This window comes from Salmo salar, chromosome ssa18 (genome assembly GCF_905237065.1).
Source record: "Salmo salar chromosome ssa18, Ssal_v3.1, whole genome shotgun sequence".
NCBI classification, from domain to species: Eukaryota; Metazoa; Chordata; class Actinopteri; order Salmoniformes; family Salmonidae; genus Salmo; species Salmo salar.
This window is the reverse complement of record NC_059459.1, coordinates 72,802,475-72,827,025: the sequence shown is the minus strand read 5'-3', so window position 1 is coordinate 72,827,025 and position 24,551 is coordinate 72,802,475. Positions and strand designations below refer to the sequence as shown.

General features: G+C 45.2%; 2 protein-coding genes and 1 long non-coding RNA gene across 6 annotated transcripts; all 3 read left to right on the top strand.

Annotated features, from left to right (window-relative positions):
* Window positions 1–2,735: 2,735 nt before the first annotated feature.
* LOC106577987 (C-type mannose receptor 2) lies at window positions 2,736–7,443 on the top strand. 4 transcript variants are annotated; one of them, XM_014156491.2, is made up of 6 exons: window positions 2,736–2,985; window positions 3,131–3,190; window positions 3,695–4,066; window positions 4,630–4,971; window positions 5,686–5,789; window positions 6,313–7,443. In XM_014156491.2, exons 2-6 carry the CDS (start codon window positions 3,157–3,159, stop codon window positions 6,457–6,459), a joined length of 999 nt encoding a protein of 332 aa, XP_014011966.1. In that variant the 5' UTR covers window positions 2,736–2,985; window positions 3,131–3,156; the 3' UTR covers window positions 6,460–7,443. The 4 variants fall into 4 exon arrangements, with proteins under 4 accessions (XP_014011966.1, XP_045557458.1, XP_045557457.1 ...); XM_045701501.1 differs by having other exon boundaries at window positions 2,879–2,985; window positions 3,131–3,600; window positions 4,666–4,971; XM_014156490.2 differs by having other exon boundaries at window positions 2,889–2,985; window positions 3,131–3,600.
* A 5,619-nt stretch (window positions 7,444–13,062) lies between these two features.
* Window positions 13,063–15,213, top strand: LOC123723910 (uncharacterized). Its single transcript, XR_006760510.1, has 3 exons — window positions 13,063–13,343; window positions 13,792–13,959; window positions 14,204–15,213. It is a non-coding gene; the product is annotated as an uncharacterized lncRNA (long non-coding RNA).
* Window positions 15,214–16,203: 990 nt separating this feature from the next.
* Window positions 16,204–17,576, top strand: LOC106577975 (adenylate cyclase type 2-like). The gene is made up of 3 exons (XM_045700604.1): window positions 16,204–16,322; window positions 16,838–16,996; window positions 17,269–17,576. Exons 1-3 carry the CDS (start codon window positions 16,204–16,206, stop codon window positions 17,450–17,452), a joined length of 462 nt encoding a protein of 153 aa, XP_045556560.1. The 3' UTR covers window positions 17,453–17,576.
* The last annotated feature ends 6,975 nt before the right edge of the window (window positions 17,577–24,551 follow it).

Genomic DNA, 24,551 nt, shown 5'->3' with positions numbered 1-24,551 from the left:
TGGTAGTTACAGTCTTGTCCCATCGCTGGAACTCCTGTACGGACTTGGGAGAGCCGAAATTCGAGAGCCATGCGTCCTATCAAACACGACCCTGCCAAGCCGCACTGGTTCTTGACACACTGCTCGCTTAACCCGGAAGCCAGCTGCACCAATGTGTTGGAGGAAACACCGTACAACTGGCAACCGTGTCAGTGTCCATGCGCCTGGCCTGCCACAGGAGTCCCTAGAGTGCAATGGGACATGGACATCCCGGCCGGCCAAACCCTCCCCTATCCCGGACAACGCTGGGCCAATTGTACACCGTCTCATGGATCTCCCAGTCGCTGCCGGCTGTGAAACAGCCCGGGATCGAACCTGGCTCTGTAGTGACGCCTCTTGCACTGCGATGCAATGCCTTAGACCGCTACGCCACTTGGGAGGCAACATCCTGTATTTTTCAGCAAACCAAACACTAACAGTCGTGTACTAATTTGACTGGCTCTGTTATTGACTACGGTCGAGGTCTTTTACTGACATGGCAGTCAAGGTCACTGAAATACATGGATATTAAACTACATACACAATAAAACATTTAAATGTAAATCACAAGTCCAATTCATGACAATATGTACATTTAAAATTGTGTGATTTTCCACATATGAAATAATGGAACTTCTTGTTTCCCTTTCTAACCAAGGATGTTACTTGACTTGGTCAACTCATTTGTTGACCATGGCTGCCATGTTTTACATAAGCCTACTGTAGATAGATATACAGAGAAAGAGGAAGTTCTATAGCAGGGATAGGCAACAGGCGGTCTGCGGGCCAAATTCGTCCTGTAAGCAATTTCATTTTGGCCATTTGTTTACCACGGCTGCCAGACAACTACTACTGCAGGTTTCTATGTTTTGTAGTCAGAAAGATTGAAAAAGATAGTACGGAAACACTTTTGACATCATCTGGAACTAGCAACCTCTTGTATCTTAAGCCCGAAGGGCCACATACAGTCAAAAAATACAAAAGGCTAACATTCACTACTCAAATCTAATTTTATTTGTCACATATACATGGTTAGCAGATGTTAATGCGAGTGTAGCGAAATGCTTGTGCTTCTAGTTCTGACCATGCAGTAATATCTAACAAGTAATCTAACAATTTCACAACAACTACCTTATACACACAAGTGCAAAGGAATGAATAAGAATATGTACATAAAAACATAAAAATATTTGGATGAGCTGTCATATTTGTAGTAAGGATGGGACCAAACTGCAGCGGGAAGGTGAAACATCTTCTTGTTTTATTAAAGAACACTGAACAAAAGAACGCAGAAAAACAGTCCTGTAAGGTACACTGACTATACATGGAACAACTACCCACAAAACCCATGGAAAAACACCCCTACTAAATAGGACCTTCAATTAGAGGCAACGAGGAACAGCTGCCTCCAATTGAAGGTCAATCCAATAAACTAAACATATAAATAGAAGAACTACAAAGAACATAGAAATATACTAACATAGAACATTAACCAAAAACCCCGAAACACATAAAACAAACACCCCCTGCCATGCCCTGACCAAACTACAATAACAAATAACCCCCTTTACTGGTCAGGACGTGACATGAGTGATGGCTGAACGGCATAGACAAGATGCAGTAGATAGTATAGAGTACAGTATATACATATGAGATGAGTAATGTAGGGTATGTAAACATTATATAAAGTGGCATTGTTTCATGTGGCTAGTGATACATTTATTACATCCAATTTTAATTATTAAAGTGGCCAGAGATTTGAGTCAGTATGTCGGCAGCAGCCACTCAATGTTAGTGATGGCTGTTTAACAGTCCGATGGCCTTGAGATAGAAGCTGTTTTTCAGTCTCTCCGTCCCAGCTTTGATGCACCTGTACTGACCTCGCCTTCTGGATGATAGCGGAGTGAACAGGCAGTGGCTCGGGTGGTTGTTGTCCTTGATGATCTTTTTGGCCTTCCTGTGACATCGGGTGATGTAGGTGTCCTAGTTTGCCCCCGGTGATGCGTTGTGCAGACCTCACTACCCTCTGGAGAGCCTTACGGTTGTGGGTGGAGCAGTTGCCGTACAAGGGGGTGATACAACCCGACAGGATACTCTCGATTGTGCATCTGTAAAAGTTTGTGAGTGGTTTTAGTGACAAGCCAAATTTCTTCAGCGTCCTGAGGTTGAAGAGGCGCTGCTGCGCCTTCTGCACCACGCTGTCTGTGTGGGTGGACCATTTCAGTTTGTCCGTGATGTATATGCCGAGGAACTTAAAACTTTCCACTTTCACCATTACTGTCCCGTCGATGTGGATAGGGGGCTGCTCCCTCTGCTGTTTCCTGAGGTCCACGATCATCTCCTTTGTTTTGTTGAGATTGAGTGTGAGGTTATTATCCTGGCACCACACTCCGAGGGCCCTCACCTCCTCCCTGTAGGCCTTCTCGTCATTGTTGGTAATCAAGCCTACCACTGTAGCCACGCAGTCATGGGTGAACAGGGAGTACAGGAGAGGGCTGAGAACGCACCCTTGTGGGGCCCCAGTGTTGAGGATCAGTGGGATGGAGATGTTGTTTCCTACCCTCACCACCTGGTGGTGGCCCATCAGGAAGTCCAGGACCCAGTTGCACAGGGCGGGGTCGAGACCCAGGGTCTCGAGCTTAATGATGAGTTTGGAGGGTAATATGGTGTTAAATGCTGAGCTGTAGTCGATGAACAGTATTCTTACATAGGTATTCCTCTTGTCCAGATGGGTCAGGGCAGTGTGCAGTGTGATTGCGATTGCGTCATCTGTGATCTCATTTCACTATCTCTGTTGTAAAGTCGTGGTACAGAGAATGGCGACTTGTTCTTTAACACACAAAAAAATATAATAAACAAAGTGATGAATAGGTGTACTGTCAGCCCCTTTACTCTGACAGGGATTATAGACAGTGCTGCCTTCAGAGAGAGGTTCAGGTGAACAGAGAGACCACAGTACTACATCAGGTAAGGACATTTCACCAATACAGAGGAAAGCTAGCAGGTTTTCTTTACAAAAGTGATACCAACATAATTCATAAAATGTATCATATTTTAAGGGTGATGAGGATGACAACAATCATGTCTAAAATTATTCACCTTTGGTCTGTAGGTACAAGAGGTCTGTCTTATTAAGTCATGGACAAGAAGGCACTGGTCCTGTTTCTCTCTGGTCAGTGTCTTTATTAAGATTTTGTTTTTAAATCCATATTTTAGATTTTAAGTTGACAACAGTTATCTGGCAGAATTTTTCATTTACAAGTATTTTCACATATTGAGCTGGAATGGATATCTATAGGCTACAGTAGTTTTACAAAATATCATCATTTGTTTGCTAAAAACATTTATATGTACAGGTACCCTGGTCGAAAAGTGAGCTTTTTGTTTGTTAGCGTCACACTGCATGGAGAGCACCGTGGCAGAAAGCAAAATTCCAAGCCTGTTTGTTCTTCTAACATTGCAAGACAGTCAAGTTTTAAACCAAAGTCTCAAGATGTGACGTAGAATGTAATAATTCCATTTATTGAATTTGCATCAGGGATATGGGCCCGATAGAAAAAACAGCCCACTCCTCTCGTAAGGGTAATTATTGAACCAGTGCTACCAACATGTAGATAATGTTCCTCACATAGACACTACAGTGAAAATATGAATGACATAATGGACTTCTCCACAGGGCTCTACACTCTCTCCTCATGCCTTGCTCATGAGTATCACTTTGGGAACATGAATAAGACCTGGACTGAAGCACAGAGATACTGCAGAGAGAAGTACACTGACCTGGCCACCATAGACAACATGGAGGATATGAAGAAGCTGATCAACACTGTTGTAGACATTGGTTATAATGGTACCGTTTGGATAGGGCTGAAGAAGGGAGAGTGGCAGTGGTCTCTGGCAGACAGAGATTACAGTCAGGGATATGTCAACTGGGAAGAGAATGAACCCAATAATTCCGGAGGGAAGGAGGACTGTGTATTCATGAGACGCAGTGGTAAATGGAATGATGCCCCGTGTAACATTCAACAGTTGTTCATCTGCTATGGCAGTAAGTAACCCTATTAAGAACCCTGTCTCTTTCCATGACAGACTGACCAGGTGAATCCAGCTGAAAGCTATGATCCCTTATTGGTGTCAATTATTAAATCCACTTCAATCGTTGTAGCTGAAGGGGAGGAGACAGGTTAAAGGATGTTTAAGCCTTGAGACAGTTGAGGCATGGATTGTGTATGTGTGCCATTGAGAGGGTGAACGGGGAAGACGAAAGATTTAAGTGCCTTTGAACGGGGTATGGTAGTAGGTGCCAGGCGTACCAGTGTGAGTGTGTCAAGAACTGTAACGCTGCTGGGTTTTTAACGCTCAACAGTTTCCCGTGTGTGTCAAGAATGGTCCACTGCCCAAAGGACATCCAGCCAACTTGACACAACTGTGGGATGCGTTGAAGTCAAGATGGGCCAGAATCCCTGTTGAATGCTTTCGAAACCTACATCAATGTAAAATACATGTATATCAAAATATTCAACAAATATCTGTTGATCAGGGAAATACGATACTGTAGTAGTTAAATCAGTATAACACACAATCTGACTTAATGTCATACTTACATTACAGTAAAAAATTCCAAGGAGTCTTTCCATTTCATTAAAGAGACTAAAACGTGGCGTGAGGCACAGAGTTACTGCAGAGAGTACTACACAGACCTGGCCAATGTGAGGAACCAGACTCAGAACCATGAGGTAATGACAGAGGCTGCTGCTAATGAAGTGTGGATCGGCCTGTTCAGAGACTCCTGGAAGTGGTCGGACGGAAGTAACTCCTCATTCACATACTGGATAAAGGAAAAGCCCAACAATTTCGAAGGAAATCAGGACTGTGCCTTGACAAGGTTGAATAACTTGGGAAGATGGGATGATATGCAGTGTTACATAAACAGTCCCTTCTTTTGCTACGGTGGTGAGTTATGCTCCTTTTTTTATCACATTTATCCTCAGTTCACAAACCTTGCTGAGAAGGATCTGTGTCTGTGTCTCTGTCCATGTGTGGTCCTAGGGCTCAGATCCACCGGGAGATGAGAGGGAGATGGAGAGAGATAGGAGAGAAGGAGAGAGAGAGAGAGAGAGAGAAAGGGAGAGGAAATCAGTGGGAGCATACTTAAATTCATCCAGGACACCAGATAAAACAGGAAAATTTCACCAGAAAGGACAGACTGACCCTAGACCCCCCCCCCCCCCCAGCACATAGACTATTGCAGGATAGATACTGGGGACTGAGATAGGGCCAACTAGGCAGGATATAACCCCACCCACTTTACCAAAGCACAGCCCCCCCACCACCAGAGGGATATCAACAGACCACCAACTTACTACCCTGAGACAAGGCCGAGTATAGCCCACAAAGATCTCCCCACCGCACAAGACCGAGGGGGAGAAAAACTAGACAGGACGATCATGTCAGTGACTCAACCCACTGAAGTCGAGTCTAGACTCAAAGGTTTAGACCGAGTCTGCGTCTCTCACATGGATCGGCAGACCATTCCATAAAAATGTTGCTTTATAAGAGAAATGCCTGCCTTCTGCTCTTTGCTTTGAAATTCTAGGGACAATGAGGAGGCCTGCGTCTTGTAAAGGTATATACTGCTGTCTCTTTGTCTCTGTCTGTCTCTGTTAGCTCCGGCAGTGAAGACACAGCAGGTGGTGAGAGTGAAGCTGACCCGAAAGGACCAGGACATGGACCTGACTGATCCTGCCATTCAGGAGGCCATCTTGCAGCAGGTGAATTTCACCTTCTCTTCCTCGTTGAAAAATTAGAGCCAGTTTAGTACAAGTGGTAAAGGGTTACTGCAGTATCTGGCCATAATATATACAATTGACTACAGATGTAGTACCTGTCATCTATAACCATTACAAGTACAGTACACCTGAAACCCCACCTCTTCAAGGAATACCTGGGATAGGATAAAGTAATCCTTCTAACCCCCCCTTAAAAGATTTAGATGCACTATTGTAAAGTGGTTGTTCCACTGGATATTATAAGGTGAATGCACCAATTTGTAAGTCGCTCTGGATAAGAGCGTCTGCTAAATGACTTAAATGTTAAATGTAAATGTAAAACATATTATGCTGTTGTTCATAATGTTTATTACTGTCTATGACTGATGCTATACATATCACTGATACTATGTCTTATGTAGCTCTTATAAAGGCTTTATGAATGAGGAATACAGTAAAGTGTTAGCCAGTACTGGCTGCATAGTTGGTAGACTAGTCAGTAAACAAAATGTTGTTTGTGTTCCAGATAAGGAAGAAGTTGACTGAGAAGGGGATTTCTGATGACGTCAAACTGAGATGGAAGAAGCAGCCCGATGGAAAGATCTTCCACAATAAAGAAAAGGAGAAGAAGAAAGGAGGAGAAACTCAACTGAGTATGAAGCTGGAACTGTAAACACTATTACTGTAGACTATGGGGACTTTTCTGACCAAAATCCCATTTACAGCCCGACTAGCCAAAACCCTGAAAACAAACCCTTACCGTATCCCTAACGTTAACCAACCCCCTAACCCTGACCTTAACCCTAACCAACCCTCTAACCTTAACCCAAACCCTAACCCTAACCTTAACCAACTCCCTAACCCTGACCTTAACCCTAACCTTAACCAATAACTTAACCCTAACCTTAACCAACCCCCTAAACTTAACGAATCCATTAACCCTAAACTTAACCTCATTTTAACCAAACCCCTAACCTTAACCCTAACGTTAACCAACTCCCTAACCCTGACCTTAACCCTAACCTTAACCAATAACTTAACCGTAGCCTTAACCCACCCCCTAAACTTAACGAATCCCTTAACCCTAACCTTAACCTCATTTTAACCAATTAAGAAATGAAATATAGTCTTTCACGTACCCTTCGTTTCTCCCAACTTTTATATGTTAAAAAAAAAACGTATTTCTTTGTATCCTGTTCTTTATACTCAGTAGCCAACAACAGTTAAATATTATTACTGACACATTATAATGTCAAATTGCATCTGGATTGTTTTCACACTTATTGTTCAAACTATAATTCCAAGAAATGTCTAAATGTTTCAGCTTTCTTGTTATTGATTCAATCTATTTCTTCTTCTTGTGATTTCTCAGTTTCTAACTGTAAACAACTACCTTAACATGAAAGAGTGAGTTTGAATTTACATTCTGTGGGTTAAAGGGGAAATAGTTGTATCTCTGTGTTTATTCTGTAGTATTTTTTTCAGGTAGTTTTAATGTAACAGTCCCCACAGGGAGAATGTGTAAATGGTTGATTTATTATGTAATTTGTTGATTGGTTGATCAGTTGAATGATTGATTGGTTGCTTTATTATGTGATTGATTATGTTTTGAATAGTTCTGTGATTTGTACAGCATTAAAGATGATTTCACTGATAAGGTTTCTGCTTTTAATACCGAGGTTGACAAACTGTAGAAATATTTATAACACTGGATTATTTCAAGAGTTAAACTTACTTTAAAACTTTAGTTATACTTACTATTATTTCTGTGTTCGAGAAGAGGTCAGATAAGGATTGTCTGCTGGACCAGATGAATGGTGAGATTAAGATATAGAAGTCACACTTTATAACTGTCAATTTCCTTTATAAATGTTTACCAATAATTAAATATTTATGAATAGTTTGTAAATCGTTCATAAATTGTTTATCATTATAGCTATTACAAAGCAAAAAAAGCAAAAAAAGCAATAATGGACCTGATATTCACTGTATAAACCCATACATATTATCTTTATGACTGAAATGGGGAAAATGTATATGTCGTCAGATATGCCCTTGAATTCTTCAGCGAGCGGTGTGATCATCTTTCAGTTCCAGCCAGGTGAGTCTGGCTGTGTCCCAATAACACCCTATTCCCTGTGTAGTGCACTACCTTCAAACAGAACCCTATGGGCCCTGGTCAAAAGTAGTGCACTAAAACAGGGATTAGGATGCCATTTGGGAGGCTACCATACACACTCGCAATTATTTGCTTTAAAGGCGAACTCTAGATATTCACAGCAATTTTTAAGCCATTTAAAATAATGATAAATACTAATTGAATAAATTATAAATAATGTCCAATTCAATTTGAGGGTGGTTATATTTCCCTAGTGTCATCCCTCAGCTTTTTAGGAAACCAAGTGGCGGGGCTGCCATTTTGTTGCTGTTTGAATTACAGAGTGGGGATTTAAATCATGAATGCGATATCAAACATACAGCTATGCAATAAATTGATGTTTAGATTATGATTTAACTTGAGGGTTCATGGTTTCAGTTCAGATATGTTGGGTTTCAATTGAACAGAAAGAAAGGAAGAAAGAAAGAAAGAAAGAATTATAAAAGGAAAAGAACAATAGGATAGAGGAGATAGAGGAGGAAAAGAGATAAAGGTAATTAAAAGGAGGACAGGCAAATGAGGGATGGATGTGTGAGCGACATAGAGAGCAGCAAAGTGGAAGAAGAAGGGCGAAAGAGAGGGAGGCGCAGTCACCCAGACTAACATAAAACAACTTGAAAGACAGGTAAGCTACTTTTTAAAAAACTTTGAATAGTTTTAACAGTTGTTGATATTTCATAACTGATAGCCGTGATCTTTGTATCAAAGTAAGTCATCTGTTTATGCTATCTTCCCAGTAGCCTGGTGTCACTACGGGAACATAGACAAGGGAAGATACCCAGATGTAAATATTTATTTAGGCCTAAATATTATTTGAAATGTGGAAAAAGCTTTTCGTGTCATACATTTTTTTGTCATTTGTGTTACATATTATTTGAAATGCAGTTGAATGTAGTTTTAATATCAGCGCCACAGGTAACTTCCACAAAGCTGTGAACGATCTGAGAGACAAGGCAAGAAGGGCCTTCTATGCCATCAAAAGGAACATAAAATTAGATTTAGGATCTGGCTAAAAATATTTCAATCAGTTATAGAACACGTTGCCCTTTATGGTTGTGAGGTATGGGGTCCACACACCAACCAAGAATTCACAAAATGGGACAAACACCAAATTCAGACTCTGCATGCAGAATTCTGCAAAAATATCCTCTGTGTACAACTTAAAACACCAAATAATGCATGCATTAGGCCGATACCTGGTTAAAATCCAGAAAATAGACGTTAAAACCTGTTAAGGTGTAGGGGGAAATATTTTTACGGACGGATGAAAAACGTACCCAAATTAAACTGGTTACTACTCGGGCCCTAAAACTAGAATATGCATATTATTAGTAGATTTGGATAGAAAACACTCTGAAGTTTCTAAAACTGTTTGAATGATGTCTGTGAGTATAACAGAACACATATGGCAGGCAAAAACCTGAGAGAAATCCAACCAGGAAGTGGGAGATCTGAGAATTGTAGTTCTTCTTTTGAATCCCTATCGAAACTACAGTGTCTGTGGGGTCACGTTGCACTTCCTAGGGCTTCCATTGGCTGTCAACAGCCTTCAGAAAGTTTTTTCATCATTCATCCTGTTACTGGGCAGAGAATAGTAGCTCAGTCAATGAGTGGACTGCCTGAGGACAAAGGGCTTGGTGATGCGCGATCCCGCCGTTCCTTCTTTTTCTCCTAAAATGAATACACTATTGTCCGATTGGAATATTATCGCATTTTTACGTCAAAAATACCCTAATGATTGATTGTAAACAACGTTTGACATGTTTCTACGAACGGAAATGGAACATTTTTACTTTTCGTGTCTCGAATTACGCTCGCGCATTATGCCTTTGGATAGTGACCTGAACGCATGAACAAAACGGAGGTACTATATTTGGACATAAATATGGATTATTTCGAACAAAAACAAAATTTCTTGTGGAAGTAGCAGTCCTGGGAGTGCATTCTGACGAAGATCAGCAAAGATAAGAGAATATTTATAATACTAATTCTGAGTTTAGGTGACCCCAGAACTTGCCGGTTGTCTGTAAAGCTTGCTTTGATGGCGAGCTATGTACTCAGAATATTGAAAAATGTGCTTTCGCCGAAAAGCTTTTTTAAAATCTGACACAGCGGTTGCATCAAGGAGTGCTGTATCTATAATTCTTAAAATAATTGTTATGTATTTCGTCAACGTTTATGATGAGTATTTTTTGGTGGGGAGAAGTTTTTGGTGGGAATACATTTTCTGAACATCACGCGCCAATGTAAAATGCTGTTTTTGGATATAAATATGAACTTTATCGAACAAAACATACATGTATTGTGTAACATGATGTCCTAGGAGTGTCATCTGATGAAGATCATCAAAGGTTAGTGCTTCATTTAGCTGTATTTTGGGGTTTTGTGACACATCTCCTTGCTTGGAAAATGGCTGTGTGGTTATTTTTGTCTATGTACTCTCCTAACATAATCTAATGTTTTGCTTTCGATGTAAAGCCTTTTTGAAATCCGACAATGTGGTTACATTAAGGAGAAGTGTATCTTTAAATGGTGTAAAATAGTTGTATGTTTGAGAAATTGAAATTATTCGATTTTTTATGTTTTTTATTTCGCGCCCTGCTGTTACATTGGATGTTGGCTAGGCGTTCCGCTAGCCAACATCCAATGGAACAGCAGGGCGCGGGAGCCTGTGGTTCAAATACTACTTAAACGTTCCGCTAGCCAACAAACCGTTACTATGAACCCGTCCTCTCCATTTAAGGTGCCACCGGCAGCCTGTGGTTCAAATACTAATTAAACTCTTTCAGTGTGTGCTCTAGCCTGCCCAGAGTGCCAGATGGGTGGGGTTTATAGTTCTGGGACTATTCTATTGGTCCAATAAGCCCGGCAAACTCAATGAAGCACAGATGCATTTGAAACCAGGTCTGCATCAGAGGAGTCATCAGTGGGTGAGGGGTGAAGTTGCCCCTAGACGCTGATCCTCGGTCAGTTTTGCTTTTCCCCAACTATTGGTTAAGGTTAGGATTGGGGAATGGGGAAGCTGATCCTAGATCTGTACCAAGGGGAAACTGGTTAAGCAGAAGGGTTTAGCATTACATTTAGTTTAGCTTGTGTTTAGGACAGTAGTGGTTAGCATTATGGCTTGGTTAGCATAACTAACAAATGCTTAGCTTTAGCATCAGTGGGTATAGTCAGTGGTTATAGCATTAGCCTATGACCTGGTAAGCATAAATGGTTAGCATAGCAGAAGTCGTTAATGTTATAGCATTATGGTCTGGTTAGCACTGGTTAGCATATTAGACGTGGTTATAGCATTCGGGCCCGGTTAGCATTAGTAGTTATGGTTAGCATGATTTAGCACTGAGGATTATGTGGGGGGTTTGGAGTTTTAATCTCTATCCATTTTGGCAGAGAAGTTCCTCCCTTTCCACATGGATTTACAGTCAGTCATCAAAGGAAGACAACATCATGATTGTAAAATGTCTTAAAGTTATTCAGAGAACCTGAATATACCCTGACTCTGTCCCTCCTTTGTCCTTCAGTATCCCTGGCAACAAGGACAGAGATGCAGGATTTAACCACCATGCAGGACAACCCTTAGGGATACTTGGTGGTCGGGGGAAACAGAACTGGAGACATGAACAGGACTGGTAGTGGGTTTGCTGGTGGTGGAGACAGAGGAGACGGGGGAGACAAGGGAGGAGATGACGGAGGAGACAGGGGATATGGGAGAGAGACAAGCCTGGAGCTGACAGATTTGACCAGCAGCACAAAAGACAATGCTGACTCTAGAGAATGTCTGATTGCAGAGGAAGAAGAGGATGGTGACATCAGCAAGCAAAGGAATGACATCACAGCGAAAACATTTGGCATCAGGACTCACAGTAATGACATCAGAGATGAGGTCAGCGGAGATTCCAAGAGCCAATCAGTACACGGTGAGCCTCGTGTCTACAGAGAGGTGGGCGTGGCTAAGGTGGAGCTAGCCCCGGAACCTCTCAAGGCCCAATTGTCTTTCAGAGAATCTCTGGAGGCCCCACCTCCTGGTGATAACCATGGCACTGAATTCAAACCAGACACTGTGAAAATGCAATGTGGATGCAGTGGCTTGCAAAAGTATTCACCCCCCATTTTTCCTATTTAGTTGCCTTACAACCTGGAATTAAAATGGATTTTTTGGGAGTTTGAATCATTTGATTTACACAACATGTCTACCACTTTGAAGATCCAAATATTTTTTATTGTGAAACCAACAAGAAATAAGAACAAAAAAAATTCAAACTTGAGCATGCATTACTTTACCCCCCCCCCCCCCCCCAAAAGTCAATACTTTGTAGAGCCACCTTTTGCTTGGCACATTGTGGCAGATGAATCAGAATTAGTTGGGTAATGTGAGAATGCTATTCATTGACTACAGCTCATCCGTCAACACCATAGAGCCCTCAAAGCTCATCAATAAGATAAGGACCCTGGGACTAAACACCTCCCGCTGCACCTGGATCCTGGACTTCCTGACAGGCCGCCCCCAGGTGGTAAGGGTAGGTAACAACACATCCGCAATGCTGATCCTTAACACAGGGGCCCATCAGGAGTGCATGCTCAGCCCCCTCCTGTACTCCCTGTTCACTCATGACTGCACGGCCAGGCACGACTCCAACACCATCATTACATTTGCTGATGACACAACAACGACGAGACAGCCTATTGGGAGGAGGTCAGAGACCTGGCCATGTGGTGCCAGGACAACAACCTCTCCCTCAACGTGATCAAGACAAAGGAGATGATTATGGACTACAGGAAAAAGAGGAAAGAGCACGCCCCCATTCACATCAACGGGCTGCAGTGGAGCAGGTTGAGAGCTTCAAGTTCCTTGATGTCCACATCACCAACAAACTAACATGGTCCAAGTACACCAAGATAGTCGTGAAGCGGGCACGGCAAAACCTATTCCTCCTCAGATCCTCAAAAGGTTCTACAGCTGTACTATCGAGAGCATCCTGACTGGTTGCATCACCACCTGGTGTGGAAACTGCTCGGCCTCCGACCGCAAGGCACTACAGAGGGTGCGAATGGCCCAGTACATCACTGGGGCCAAGCTTCCTGCCATCCAGGACCTCTATACCAGGCGGTGTCAGAGGAAGGCCCTAAAAATTGTCAATGACTCCAGCCACCCAAGTCATAGACTGTTCTCTCTGCTACCACACGGCAAGCGGTAACATTGCGCCAAGTCTAGGTCCAAGAGGCTTCTAAACAGCTTCTACCCCAAACCCATAAGACTCCTGAACATCTAGTCAAATGGCTACCCAGACTATTTGCAGTAGTATGAAAAAAAACACCCACACTAAATGTATTGCAAATAGAAAGGTCACAGGCAAACTCTTGCAAATGAGCTGCAATGAATGAAAGAAAGAGTTAATGTAAGCACACGCACACACACACACACATTTGCATCGTCTGAAACATAGCGTCCCTATTAAAATCTTACCAGGACAATGTGCACGATACCACAGCCCACAACACACTGTGTATCTAATTTCTCCTCACACGGTATGTTGATTCTGTTATTTTGCTGAACGATTTGCTAACTTTCTTTCTCCAAACCCTCTGTCTCACTTTCTCTCTCTCTTTCTCTCTCTCTTTCTCTTTCTCTCTCTGTCTCTATCCTCTCCATATCCATCTGCCTCCTCATATATCTTTCTCACTCTCTTTCCCATATCCCTTCCTCTCTTCCCCCTCTTCCCCACTCTCTCATTGTAAATAAGAATATGTTCTTATTAATGGACTTGCCTGGTTAAATAAACGTTAAATAAAACATTTATAAAAAATGTTTCTCTCTCCCCCTCCCCCCATCTCTCTCCCTGACAGCTGGAGGTCAATGCAGTATTGTGTGTATGTGTGATCTGTGTGGGCGTGTTCCCCTGTGGCTGACTGAGCATGCCCACAGGAAGTCCAGTAAGAAGAGAGAGACGTTCAGCGCTGTCATACAGCTCAGCGCTGTATGACTCCCAAAGAGTCATACAGAAACACCAGCAGGTAGAGAAGTCAAGTTGTTGAGTTGAGTTGAGTTCGCATCAGTTTTAAATTCAGTTCAGTTCAATTCAACTCACTTAAAGTCAAGTCAACTCAGTTCAGTACAGTTCAGTTCGATTCAGTTCAAATTCAACCGAACTCAACTCAATTCAGCTCAAGTCAATTCAATTCTACAGTCCTATTCATCATTTCCCTCAGTTTGATAGTTACACACAAACCCTCCTCATGCCCCTCCCCCTGACAACAGGAGCAATCTCCTCCTGTCTGTGTTTCCACGGTACATCGCCATGGAGCTGAAGACAGAGATCATCAAATGACTGTCAGAGAATAAAGACAAAGGACAGAACTTTCACAGTCTGTACATGCGCCAACACAAAGACATCAGGTCAGGAAATGTGTCTGTACATCCGCCAACACAAAGACGTCAGGTCAGGAAATGTGCACTTGAAAGAATGTGCACCAATGAATATTGCTTTGTGTGATCGTTAAGGACTTTTTAGATCCTTGGTATTTCAAAAAAGGAAAGGTGATGATGACATTGCACACAGGTTGTTGCAGTCTTTTTTTGGCAGGTTTGCATTTATTGGGATGAGTCTTGTCCTGGAGGCAGCTCTGCAGTGGTCACCATCTGGCTTAGCCACAAAGTCATACAATCTGATTTCAAACCTACAGTAATCCTAGCATTAACCCTAACCTCAACCACACTGCTAACTTTATGCCTAATCCTAACCTTAAAATAAGACCAAAAATCGAATTTTTGTTTTTATAAACTATTTACGATATAGCCAATTCTGACTTCGCAGCTTGACGATTTAGCGGAAACCGCTCAAGATTCATCCCAATAAACATCAACCTGCTTTTTTGGGGGAGTTGCTATCATCTTCCCTTTTCTGAAACACCAATGATCTGTTACTTTGGCCAGCACACCTAAATACTATCAGAGGACTTAGCAGAGTCACATTGATTCCCCTACTGTATCTACTTGGCTCTGTGTAATATTCTGTATTCTGACATCGTGGGGTTTACTAAGCTGGCCAGTACCTGTTCTCCAGAGGAGCTGGTGCGAGTCCTCAACAAACTCTTCAGCAGGTTTGATGACATTGCCAAGATGAAATATAATTTCAACAACAGCTCAATAGATCCCGATGGCGTACGTTCACTCAAACACCATCACATACTAAAAACTCTCCATCACTGACTCTCTGACTCTTTCTCCATCTCTCTCTCTCCCCTCTACCTTCCCACCCTCTCCCCTTGTCTCCGTCCCCCTCTCTCTCCCTTCCTCCCTCCCTGCCTAAATCTCTGGATCTCTCTCACCCCCTCCCTCTCCCCGCCCCCTCTCCCTTCCTCTTCCCCCTCTCTCTCTCTCTCTCTCTCTCTCTCTTTCTCTCTCTACTTCCCGCCCTCTCTTTCTCTCCCTTCCTCACATCGTCCTTACCTCCCTCTCTCACTGTCACGTCCTGACCAGTAAAGGGGTTATTTGTTATTGTAGTTTGGTCAGGACGTGGCAGAGGGGTGTTTGTTTTATGTGGTTCGGGGTGTGTTGATATATGTGTTTATGTAGAGGGGTGTTTGTTTAGAGTATTCCGGGGTTTTGGTTATGTTCTATGTTTTGTATTTCTATGCTCTATCTATGTTGTGTATTTCTTTGTGTTGGCCTGGTATGGTTCTCAATCAGGAACAGCTGTACATCATTGTTGCTGATTGAGAGTCATACTTAGGTAGCCCTGTTTTTACCTGTCCCTTGTGGGAAGTTGTTGTTGCACTGCTGTGTTAGCCTGCAATACTGTTCGTTCGTACGTTTTCTTGTTTTGTTTATTTAGTGTTCTATAAAAGTTTAAAATGAGCATTCAACCCGCTGCGCCTTGGTCTACTGCATACGACGATCGTTACACTCACTCTCTTTCCCTCCCGCCCTCACACCCTCCTTATCTCTCTCTATCTCTCTCCAGAAGAAGGAGTGTTTGCGTATCAAGATCCTGGGTGATTGTTACTACTTTGTGCCCGGTCTGCCTGACCACATCCCCACCCATGCTAGGAACTGTGTTCAGATGGGTCTTGACATGTCAGTCTGCCAACCAACCAATCACTGCTCTTCATCACCTCTCACATATCATGCTCTCTCCTTCATCTGTATCTGCCTGTCATTCAACTCCATGTGTCACCTCCATCTATGACCTCCATGTATCACCTTCATGTATCTTCTCCATGTATCACCTCCATGTATCACTACCATGTATCAACTCCATGTATGAACCCCGTGTATCAACGCCGTGTATCGCCTCTGTGTATCGCCTCCGTGTATCGCCTCCGTGTATCGCCTCCGTGTATCGCCTCCGTGTATCACCACCGTGTATGAACCCCATGTATCACCTCCATGTATCACCTCTGACAATCACTTTTGTGAACTGCTTTTATCATACAGGTTATCATTTGGGCGGCAGGTAGCCTACTGGTTAGAGCATTGGACTAGTAACCAAAAGGTTGCAAGATCGAATCCCCGAGCTGACAAGGTAAAAATCTGTCGTTCTGATCCTGAACAAGGCAGTTAACCCACTGTTCCTAGGCCGTCATTGAAAATAAGAATTGATTCTTAACTGACTTGCCTAGTTAAATAAAAGTAAAAAAAATATATATGTATGTATATATATATATATATATATATATAGATATATATATATATACACAGTATAAATCTGTATCATGTAGGTAAATCAATAATTTCTCAATCGCTAATCTACTTTCTCTATTCATTATTTTATTGACTCTGTTTCTGATAAATCACCTTGTCTCGCTGCCAATGCAGAAATAATTTAACATAGTCTGTATGATGTGGTTTGTGATCAAGACTGATTGTTATAACCTTGTCATATCTCTGTAGTAAACTACGGGAGGCTACAGGTGTGGAGATCAGTATGAGAGTGGGCGTGCACTCCGACAACGTTCTCTGTGGCGTAATTGGTCTACAGAAGTGGCAGTACAATGTCTGGTCACATGACGTGACCCTGGCCAATCATATGGAGTCTGGGGGCATGCCAGGGTAAGGAACCAGGATGCTGGTGTGTTTGTTTTATGAACTGTTATAAATGTGTAATAAGCTTTTTAAGACATGTCATACCTGGGTTAAAAACCCATGTGGTATGTGTGTGTTAAGATAGCTTTATGCAAGTGTGTGTTCAGGTGGGCACAATGTTACAGATCTTTCAGACAGAAATTTCTTAGGTAGAACAGATATGATTGTTTACCATGCAGAATGTGGCATTGTGTCAGTTCTATTCAGTACAATTCTACCTGCAATGTTTCCCACCCAAGGCGTGTCCACATCACAGTGGAGACACTGGGTCACTTAGATGGGGCATACCAAGTGGAGGACACTGACGGGGGGAGCTGGGACTCTCTGCTAAAGGGGAGGAAAACCTACCTGGTGGTCGACCCCCATAAGGAAGTTACCACCTCTAAGAAGAAGGAAGAGGTGTGTGCAATGTGCATGTTTTAGAACCTGTTGTTGTGTGTATTGATGTGTTTATGTACAGTACCAGTCAAATGTTTGGACACACCTACTCATTCCAGGGTTTTTCTTTATTTTTACTGTTTTCTACATTGCAGAATAATAGTGAAAAGATCAAAACTATGAAATAACACATGGAATCATGTAGGAACCAAAAAGTGTTAAACAAATTTTAGATTTTAGATTCTTCAAAGTAGCCACCTTTTGCCTTGATGACAGCTTTGCACACTCTTGGCATTCTCTCAACCAGCTTCATGAGGAATGTTTTTCCAACAGCCTTGAAGGAGTTCCCACATATACTGAGCACTTGTTGGCTGTTTTTCCTTCACTCTGCGGTCCAACTCATTCCAAACCATCTCAATTGGGTTGAGGTCGGGTGATTGTGGAGGTCAGGTCATCTGATGCAGCTCCATCACTCTCCTTCTTGGTCAAATAGCGCTTACACAGCCTGGATGTGTATTTTGGTCATTGTCCTGTTGAAAAACAAATGATAGTCCCACTAAGCGCAAACCAGATAGGGATGGCGTATCGCTGCAGAATGCTGTGGTAGCCATGCTGGTTAAGTCTGCCATGAATTCTAAATAAATCACTGACCGTTTCACCAGCAAAGCACCCCCACACCATCACACCTCCTCCTCCATGCTTTGCGGTTGGAAATACACATGCGGAGATCATCTGTTCACCTACTCTGCGTCTCACAAAGACATGGTGGTTCAGACCAAAGGACAGATTTCCACCGGGCTATTGTCCAATGCTCGTGTTTCTTGGCCCGAGCAAGTCTCTTCTTATTGGTGTCCTTTAGTAGTGGTTTCTTTGCAGCAATTCCACCATGAAGGCCTGATTCACGCAGTCTCCTCTGAACAGTTGATGTTGAGATGCGTCTGTTACTTGAACTCTGTGAATCATTTATTTGGGCTGCAATCTGAGGTGCAGTTAACTCTAATGAACTTATCCTCTGCAGCAGAGTTAACACTGGGTCTTCCTTTCCTGTGGTGGTCCTCATGAGAGCCAGTTTCATCATAGCGCTTCATGGTTTTTGCGACTGCACTTGAAGAAACATTCAAGAATTTTCTAGATTAACTGACCTTCATGTCTTAATAAAGTAATGATAGACTGTCGTTTCTCTTTGCTCATTTGAGCTGTTCTTGCCATAATATTGTCACGTCCTGACCAGCAGATGGAGCTAGTGTTTTAGTTTTGGTCAGGACGTGGCATGTTTGTGTTTGTTAAATGTTGGGTTGATGATTGGGACTTCCAATTGAAGGCAGGTGTGTATAGTTGCCTTTGATTGGAAGTCCTATATAGGTGTGTGTGTTTGTCTTTGGGGTTGTGGGGAATTGTTCTGTGTTGAGCCTATGCTTTGCCAGACTGTTTGTTGGTTGTTCGTTCATTCTCATGGTTTGTTATTTTGGCATTCATTTTGATAGTGAATAAAAGTCAAGATGAGCCTGCACATACCTGCTGCGTTTTGGTCCTCTTCTCTCCAGTACGACATTTTCAAGGATGAGTACAACTATTTTTATGACAGAATTCCCCACCAACAAAGGACCAAGCAGCGGAAGAAGGCTGGCGAGGTAAGGGAGACCGAGAGGCACCCCCAAGAATTTTTTAGGGGGGGGGGCACAAGGGCTGTTTGACGGGGCAAGAGCTGCCCGCCAGTCAACAGTCGCCAGAGCTGCCCGCCAGTCAACAGTCGTCATCAGAGCTGCCCGCCAGTCAACAGTCGTCGTCAGAGCTGCCCGCCAGTCAACAGTCGTCGTCAGAGCTGCCCGCCAGTCAACAGTCGTCGTCAGAGCTGCCCGCCAGTCAACAGTCGTCGTCAGAGCTGCCCGCCAGTCAACAGTCGTCGTCAGAGCTGCCCGCCAGTCAACAGTCGTCGTCAGAGCTGCCCGCCAGTCAACAGTCGTCGTCAGAGCTGCCCGCCAGTCAACAGTCGTCAGAGCTGCCCGCCAGTCAACAGTCGTCAGAGCTGCCCGCCAGTCAACAGTCGTCAGAGCTGCCCGCCAGTCAACAGTCGCCAGAGAGGTCAGACTGCGCTGAACTGCCGGAGAGGCCAGACTGCGCCGAACTGCCGGAGTGGCCAGACTGCGCCGAACTGCCGGAGTGGCCAGACTGCGCCGAACTGCCGGAGTGGCCAGACTGCGCCGAACTGCCGGAGTGGCCAGACTGCGCCGAACTGCCGGAGTGGCCAGACTGCGCCGAACTGCCGGCGTGGCCAGACTGCGCCGAACTGCCGGCGTGGCCAGACTGCGCCGAACTGCCGGCGTGGCCAGACTGCGCCGAACTGCCGGCGTGGCCAGACTGCGCCGAACTGCCGGCGTGGCCAGACTGCCCCGAACTGCCAGACTGCCCCGACTGCCCCGAACTGCCAGACTGCCCCGACTGTCCCGAGTTGCCAGACTGCCCCGACTGTCCCGAGTTGCCAGACTGCCCCGACTGTCCCGAGTTGCCAGACTGCCCCGACTGTCCCGAGTTGCCAGACTGCCCCGACTGTCCCGAGTTGCCAGACTGCCCCGAGTTGCCAGACTGCCCCGACTGTCCCGAGTTGCCAGACTGTCCCGAGTTGCCAGACTGTCCCGAGTTGCCAGACTGTCCCGAGTTGCCAGACTGTCCCGAGTTGCCAGACTGTCCCGAGTTGCCAGACTGTCCCGAGTTGCCAGACTGTCCCGAGTTGCCAGACTGCCCCGACTGTCCCGAGTTGCCAGACTGCCCCGACTGTCCCGAGTTGCCAGACTGCCCCGACTGTCCCGAGTTGCCAGACTGCCCCGACTGTCCCGAGTTGCCAGACTGCCCCGACTGTCCCGAGTTGCCAGACTGCCCCGACTGTCCCGAGTTGCCAGACTGCCCCGACAGCCTGGAACGGCCTGCACCTGAGCCACCTCCAGGATAGGTGGGTTGGGGAGGGAGGGTGTAGCACAGTGCCGTCGTTGACGGCAGCCACCCTCCCTTCCCTCCCTTATGGTTTAGGGGTTATTGTTTGTTGGGTTTTTGTTGGGGTATTGGGGATTTTCTTGTTTTTCTTTTTTAGGTGCATTCCGGGGTCTGCACCTTGAGGGGGGGGTACTGTCACGTCCTGACCAGCAGATGGAGCTAGTGTTTTAGTTTTGGTCAGGACGTAGCATGTTTGTGTTTGTTAAATGTTGGGTTGATGATTGGGACTTCCAATTGAAGGCAGGTGTGTATAGTTGCCTTTGATTGGAAGTCCTATATAGGTGTGTGTGTTTGTCTTTGGGGTTGTGGGGAATTGTTCTGTGTTGAGCCTATGCTTTGCCAGACTGTTTGTTGGTTGTTCGTTCATTCTCATGGTTTGTTATTTTGGCATTCATTTTGATAGTGAATAAAAGTCAAGATGAGCCTGCACATACCTGCTGCGTTTTGGTCCTCTTCTCTCCAGTACGACATTTTCAAGGATGAGTACAACTATTTTTATGACAAATATGGACTTGGTCATTTACCAAATAGGGCTGTCTTCTGTTGTGTCACATCACAACTGATTGGCTGAACACATTAAGAAGGAAAGAAATTCCACAAATTAACTTTTAACAAAGCACACATGTTAATTCCAGGTGACTACCTCATGAAGCTGGTTGAGAGAATGCCAAGAGTGTGCACAGCTGTCATCAAGGCAAAGGGTGACTAGCAGCACTGTAGAAATGAATACATTACAACGGAACGATTTGATTATTGTAGTGTTAGCTAGCTACATAGTTGTCTTTGCTGTCTTTGTATGAAAGATAATTGTGTAGTTTAGAGTAATTATCGAGGTTAGCTAGCCAGGTTAGCTAGTGTTAGCTAGACACATAGTTGCCTTTGGATCATGATAAGGTGTAGCACTGAAACTATCGAGGTTACCTAGCCAGCTACACTTTCAAACAAAGTCAACAACGCAGCAACTGCTAGCTAGCCTACTTCACCAGCCAGCAGTACTGTATCATTTTAATCATTTTAGTCAATAAGATTTTTGCAACGTAAGCTTAACTTTCTGAACATTCGAGACGTGTAGTCCACTTGTCATTCCAATCTCCTTTGCATTAGCGTAGCCTCTTCTGTAGCCTGTCAACTATGTGTCTGTCTATCCCTGTTCTCTCCCCTCTGCACAGGCCATACAAACGCTTCACACCGCGTGGCCGCTGCCACTCTAACCTGGTGGTCCCAGCGCGCACAACCCACGTGGAGTTCCAGGTCTCCGGCAGCCTCTGGAACTGCCGGTCTGCGGCCAACAAGGCAGAGTTCATCTCAGCCTATGCTACCCTCCAGTCCCTCGACTTCTTGGCAGAAACATGGATTACCACAGAAAACACTGCTACTCCTACTGCTCTCTCCTCATCTGCCCACGTGTTCTCGCACACCCCGAGAGCTTCTGGTCAGCGGGGTGGTGGCACTGGGATCCTCATCTCTCCCAAGTAGACATTCTCTCTTTCTCCCCTGACCCATCTGTCTATCGCCTCCTTTGAATTCCATGCTGTCACAGTTACCAGCCCTTTCAAGCTTAACATCCTTATCATTTATCGCCCTCCAGGTTCCCTTGGAGAGTTCATCAATGAGCTTGATGCCTTGATAAGTTCCATTCCTGAGGATGGCTCACCTCTCAAAGTTCTGGGTGACTTTAACCTCCCCACGTCTACCTTTGACTCATTCCTCTCTGCCTCCTTCTTTCCACTCCTCTCCTCTTTTGACCTCACCCTCTCACCTTCCCCCGCCAATCTCACAAGGCAGGCAATACGCTTGACCTCATCTTTACTAGATGCTGTTCTTCCACTAATCTCATTGCATCTACCCTCCAAGTCTCCGACCACTACCTTGTATCCTTTTCCCTCTCGCTCTCATCCAACACTTCTCACTCTGCCCCTACTCGGATGGTATTGCGCCGTCCCAACCTTCGCTCTCTCTCTCCCGCTACTCTCTCCTCTTCCATCCTATCATCTCTTCCCTCTGCTCAAACCTTCTCCAACCTATCTCCTGATTCTGCCTCCTCAACCCTGCTCTCCTCCCTTTCTGCATCCTTTGACTCTCTATGTCCCCTATCCTCCAGGCCAGCTCGGTCCTGCCCTCCTGCTCCGTGGCTCGACGACTCATTGCGAGCTCACAGAACAGGGCTCCGGGCAGCCGAGCGGAAATGGAGGAAAACTCGTCTCCCTGCGGACCTGGCATCCTTTCACTCCCTCCTCTCTACATTTTCCTCTTCTGTCTCTGCTGCTAAAGCCACTTTCTACCACTCTAAATTCCAAGCATCTGCCTCTAACCCTAGGAAGCTCTTTGCCACCTTCTCCTCCCTCCTGAATCCTCCTCCCCCTCCCCCCCCTCCTCCATCTCTGCGGATGACTTCGTCAACCATTTTGAAAAGAAGGTCGACGACATCCGATCCTCGTTTGCCAAGTCAAACGACACCGCTGGTCCTGCTCACACTGCCCTACCCTGTGCTTTGACCTCTTTCTCCCCTCTCTCTCCAGATGAAATCTCACGTCTTGTGACGGCCGGCCGCCCAACAACCTGCCCGCTTGACCCTATCCCCTCCTCTCTTCTCCAGACCATTTCCGGAGACCTTCTCCCTTACCTCACCTCACTCATCAACTCATCCTTGACCGCTGGCTACGTCCCTTCCGTCTTCAAGAGAGCGAGAGTTGCACCCCTTCTGAAAAAACCTACACTCGATCCCTCCGATGTCAACAACTACAGACCAGTATCCCTTCTTTCTTTTCTCTCCAAAACTCTTGAACGTGCCGTCCTTGGCCAGCTCTCCTGCTATCTCTCTCAGAATGACATTCTTGATCCAAATCAGTCAGGTTTCAAGACTGGTCATTCAACTGAGACTGCTCTTCTCTGTGTCACGGAGGCTCTCCGCACTGCTAAAGCTAACTCTCTCTCCTCTGCTCTCATCCTTCTAGACCTATCTGCTGCATTTGATACTGTGAACCATCAGATCCTCCTCTCCACCCTCTCCGAGTTGGGCATCTCCGGCGCGGCCCACGCTTGGATTGCATCCTACCTGACAGGTCGCTCCTACCAGGTGGCGTGGCGAGAATCTGTCTCCGCACCACATGCTCTCACCACTGGTGTCCCCCAGGGCTCTGTTCTAGGCCCTCTCCTATTCTCGCTATACACCAAGTCACTTGGCTCTGTCATATCCTCACATGGTCTCTCCTATCATTGTTATGCAGACGACACACAATTAATCTTCTCCTTTCCCCCTTCTGATAACCAGGTGGCGAATCGCATCTCTGCATGTCTGGCAGACATATCAGTGTGGATGACGGATCACCACCTCAAGCTGAACCTCGGCAAGACGGAGCTGCTCTTCCTCCCGGGGAAGGACTGCCCGTTCCATGATCTCGCCATCACGGTTGACAACTCCATTGTGTCCTCCTCCCAGAGTGCTAAGAACCTTGGCGTGACCCTGGACAACACCCTGTCATTCTCCACTAACATCAAGGCGGTGACCCGATCCTGTAGGTTCATGCTCTACAACATTCGCAGAGTACGACCCTACCTCACACAGGAAGCAGCGCAGGTCCTAATCCAGGCACTTGTCATCTCCCGTCTGAATTACTGCAACTCGCTGTTGGCTGGGCTCCCTGCCTGTGCCATTAAACCCCTACAACTCATCCAGAACGCCGCAGCCCGTCTGGTGTTCAACCTTCCCAAGTTCTCTCACGTCACCCCGCTCCTCCGCTCTCTCCACTGGCTTCCAGTTGAATCTCGCATCCGCTACAAGACCATGGTGCTTGCCTACGGAGCTGTGTGGGGAACGGCACCTCCGTACCTTCAGGCTCTGATCAGGCCCTACACCCAAACAAGGGCACTGCGTTCATCCACCTCTGGCCTGCTCGCCTCCCTACCACTGAGGAAGCACAGTTCCCGCTCAGCCCAGTCAAAACTGTTCGCTGCTCTGGCACCCCAATGGTGGAACAAGCTCCCTCACGACGCCAGGACAGCGGAGTCAATCACCACCTTCCGGAGACACCTGAAACCCCACCTCTTTAAGGAATACCTAGGATACTTCTAACCCCCCCCCCTTAAAAGATTTAGATGCACTATTGTAAAGTGGTTGTTCCACTGGATATCATAAGGTGAAAGCACCAATTTGTAA

What these genes read in the sequence shown, in the direction of transcription:
- LOC106577987 (XM_014156490.2), top strand. Translation starts at nt 3,561, where the DNA reads ATGGGCCCGATAGAAAAAACAGCCCACTCCTCTCGTAAGG. An exon ending in AGCCCACTCCTCTCGTAAGG is followed by an intron (nt 3,601 to 3,694) that starts GTAATTATTGAA and finishes ACTTCTCCACAG; the next exon opens with GGCTCTACACTCTCTCCTCA. An exon ending in AGGAGGCCATCTTGCAGCAG is followed by an intron (nt 5,790 to 6,312) that starts GTGAATTTCACC and finishes TTTGTGTTCCAG; the next exon opens with ATAAGGAAGAAGTTGACTGA.
- LOC106577975 (XM_045700604.1), top strand. Translation starts at nt 16,204, where the DNA reads ATGTATGAACCCCGTGTATCAACGCCGTGTATCGCCTCTGTGTATCGC. An exon ending in CCACCGTGTATGAACCCCAT is followed by an intron (nt 16,323 to 16,837) that starts GTATCACCTCCA and finishes ATATCTCTGTAG; the next exon opens with TAAACTACGGGAGGCTACAG. An exon ending in GAGTCTGGGGGCATGCCAGG is followed by an intron (nt 16,997 to 17,268) that starts GTAAGGAACCAG and finishes TTCCCACCCAAG; the next exon opens with GCGTGTCCACATCACAGTGG.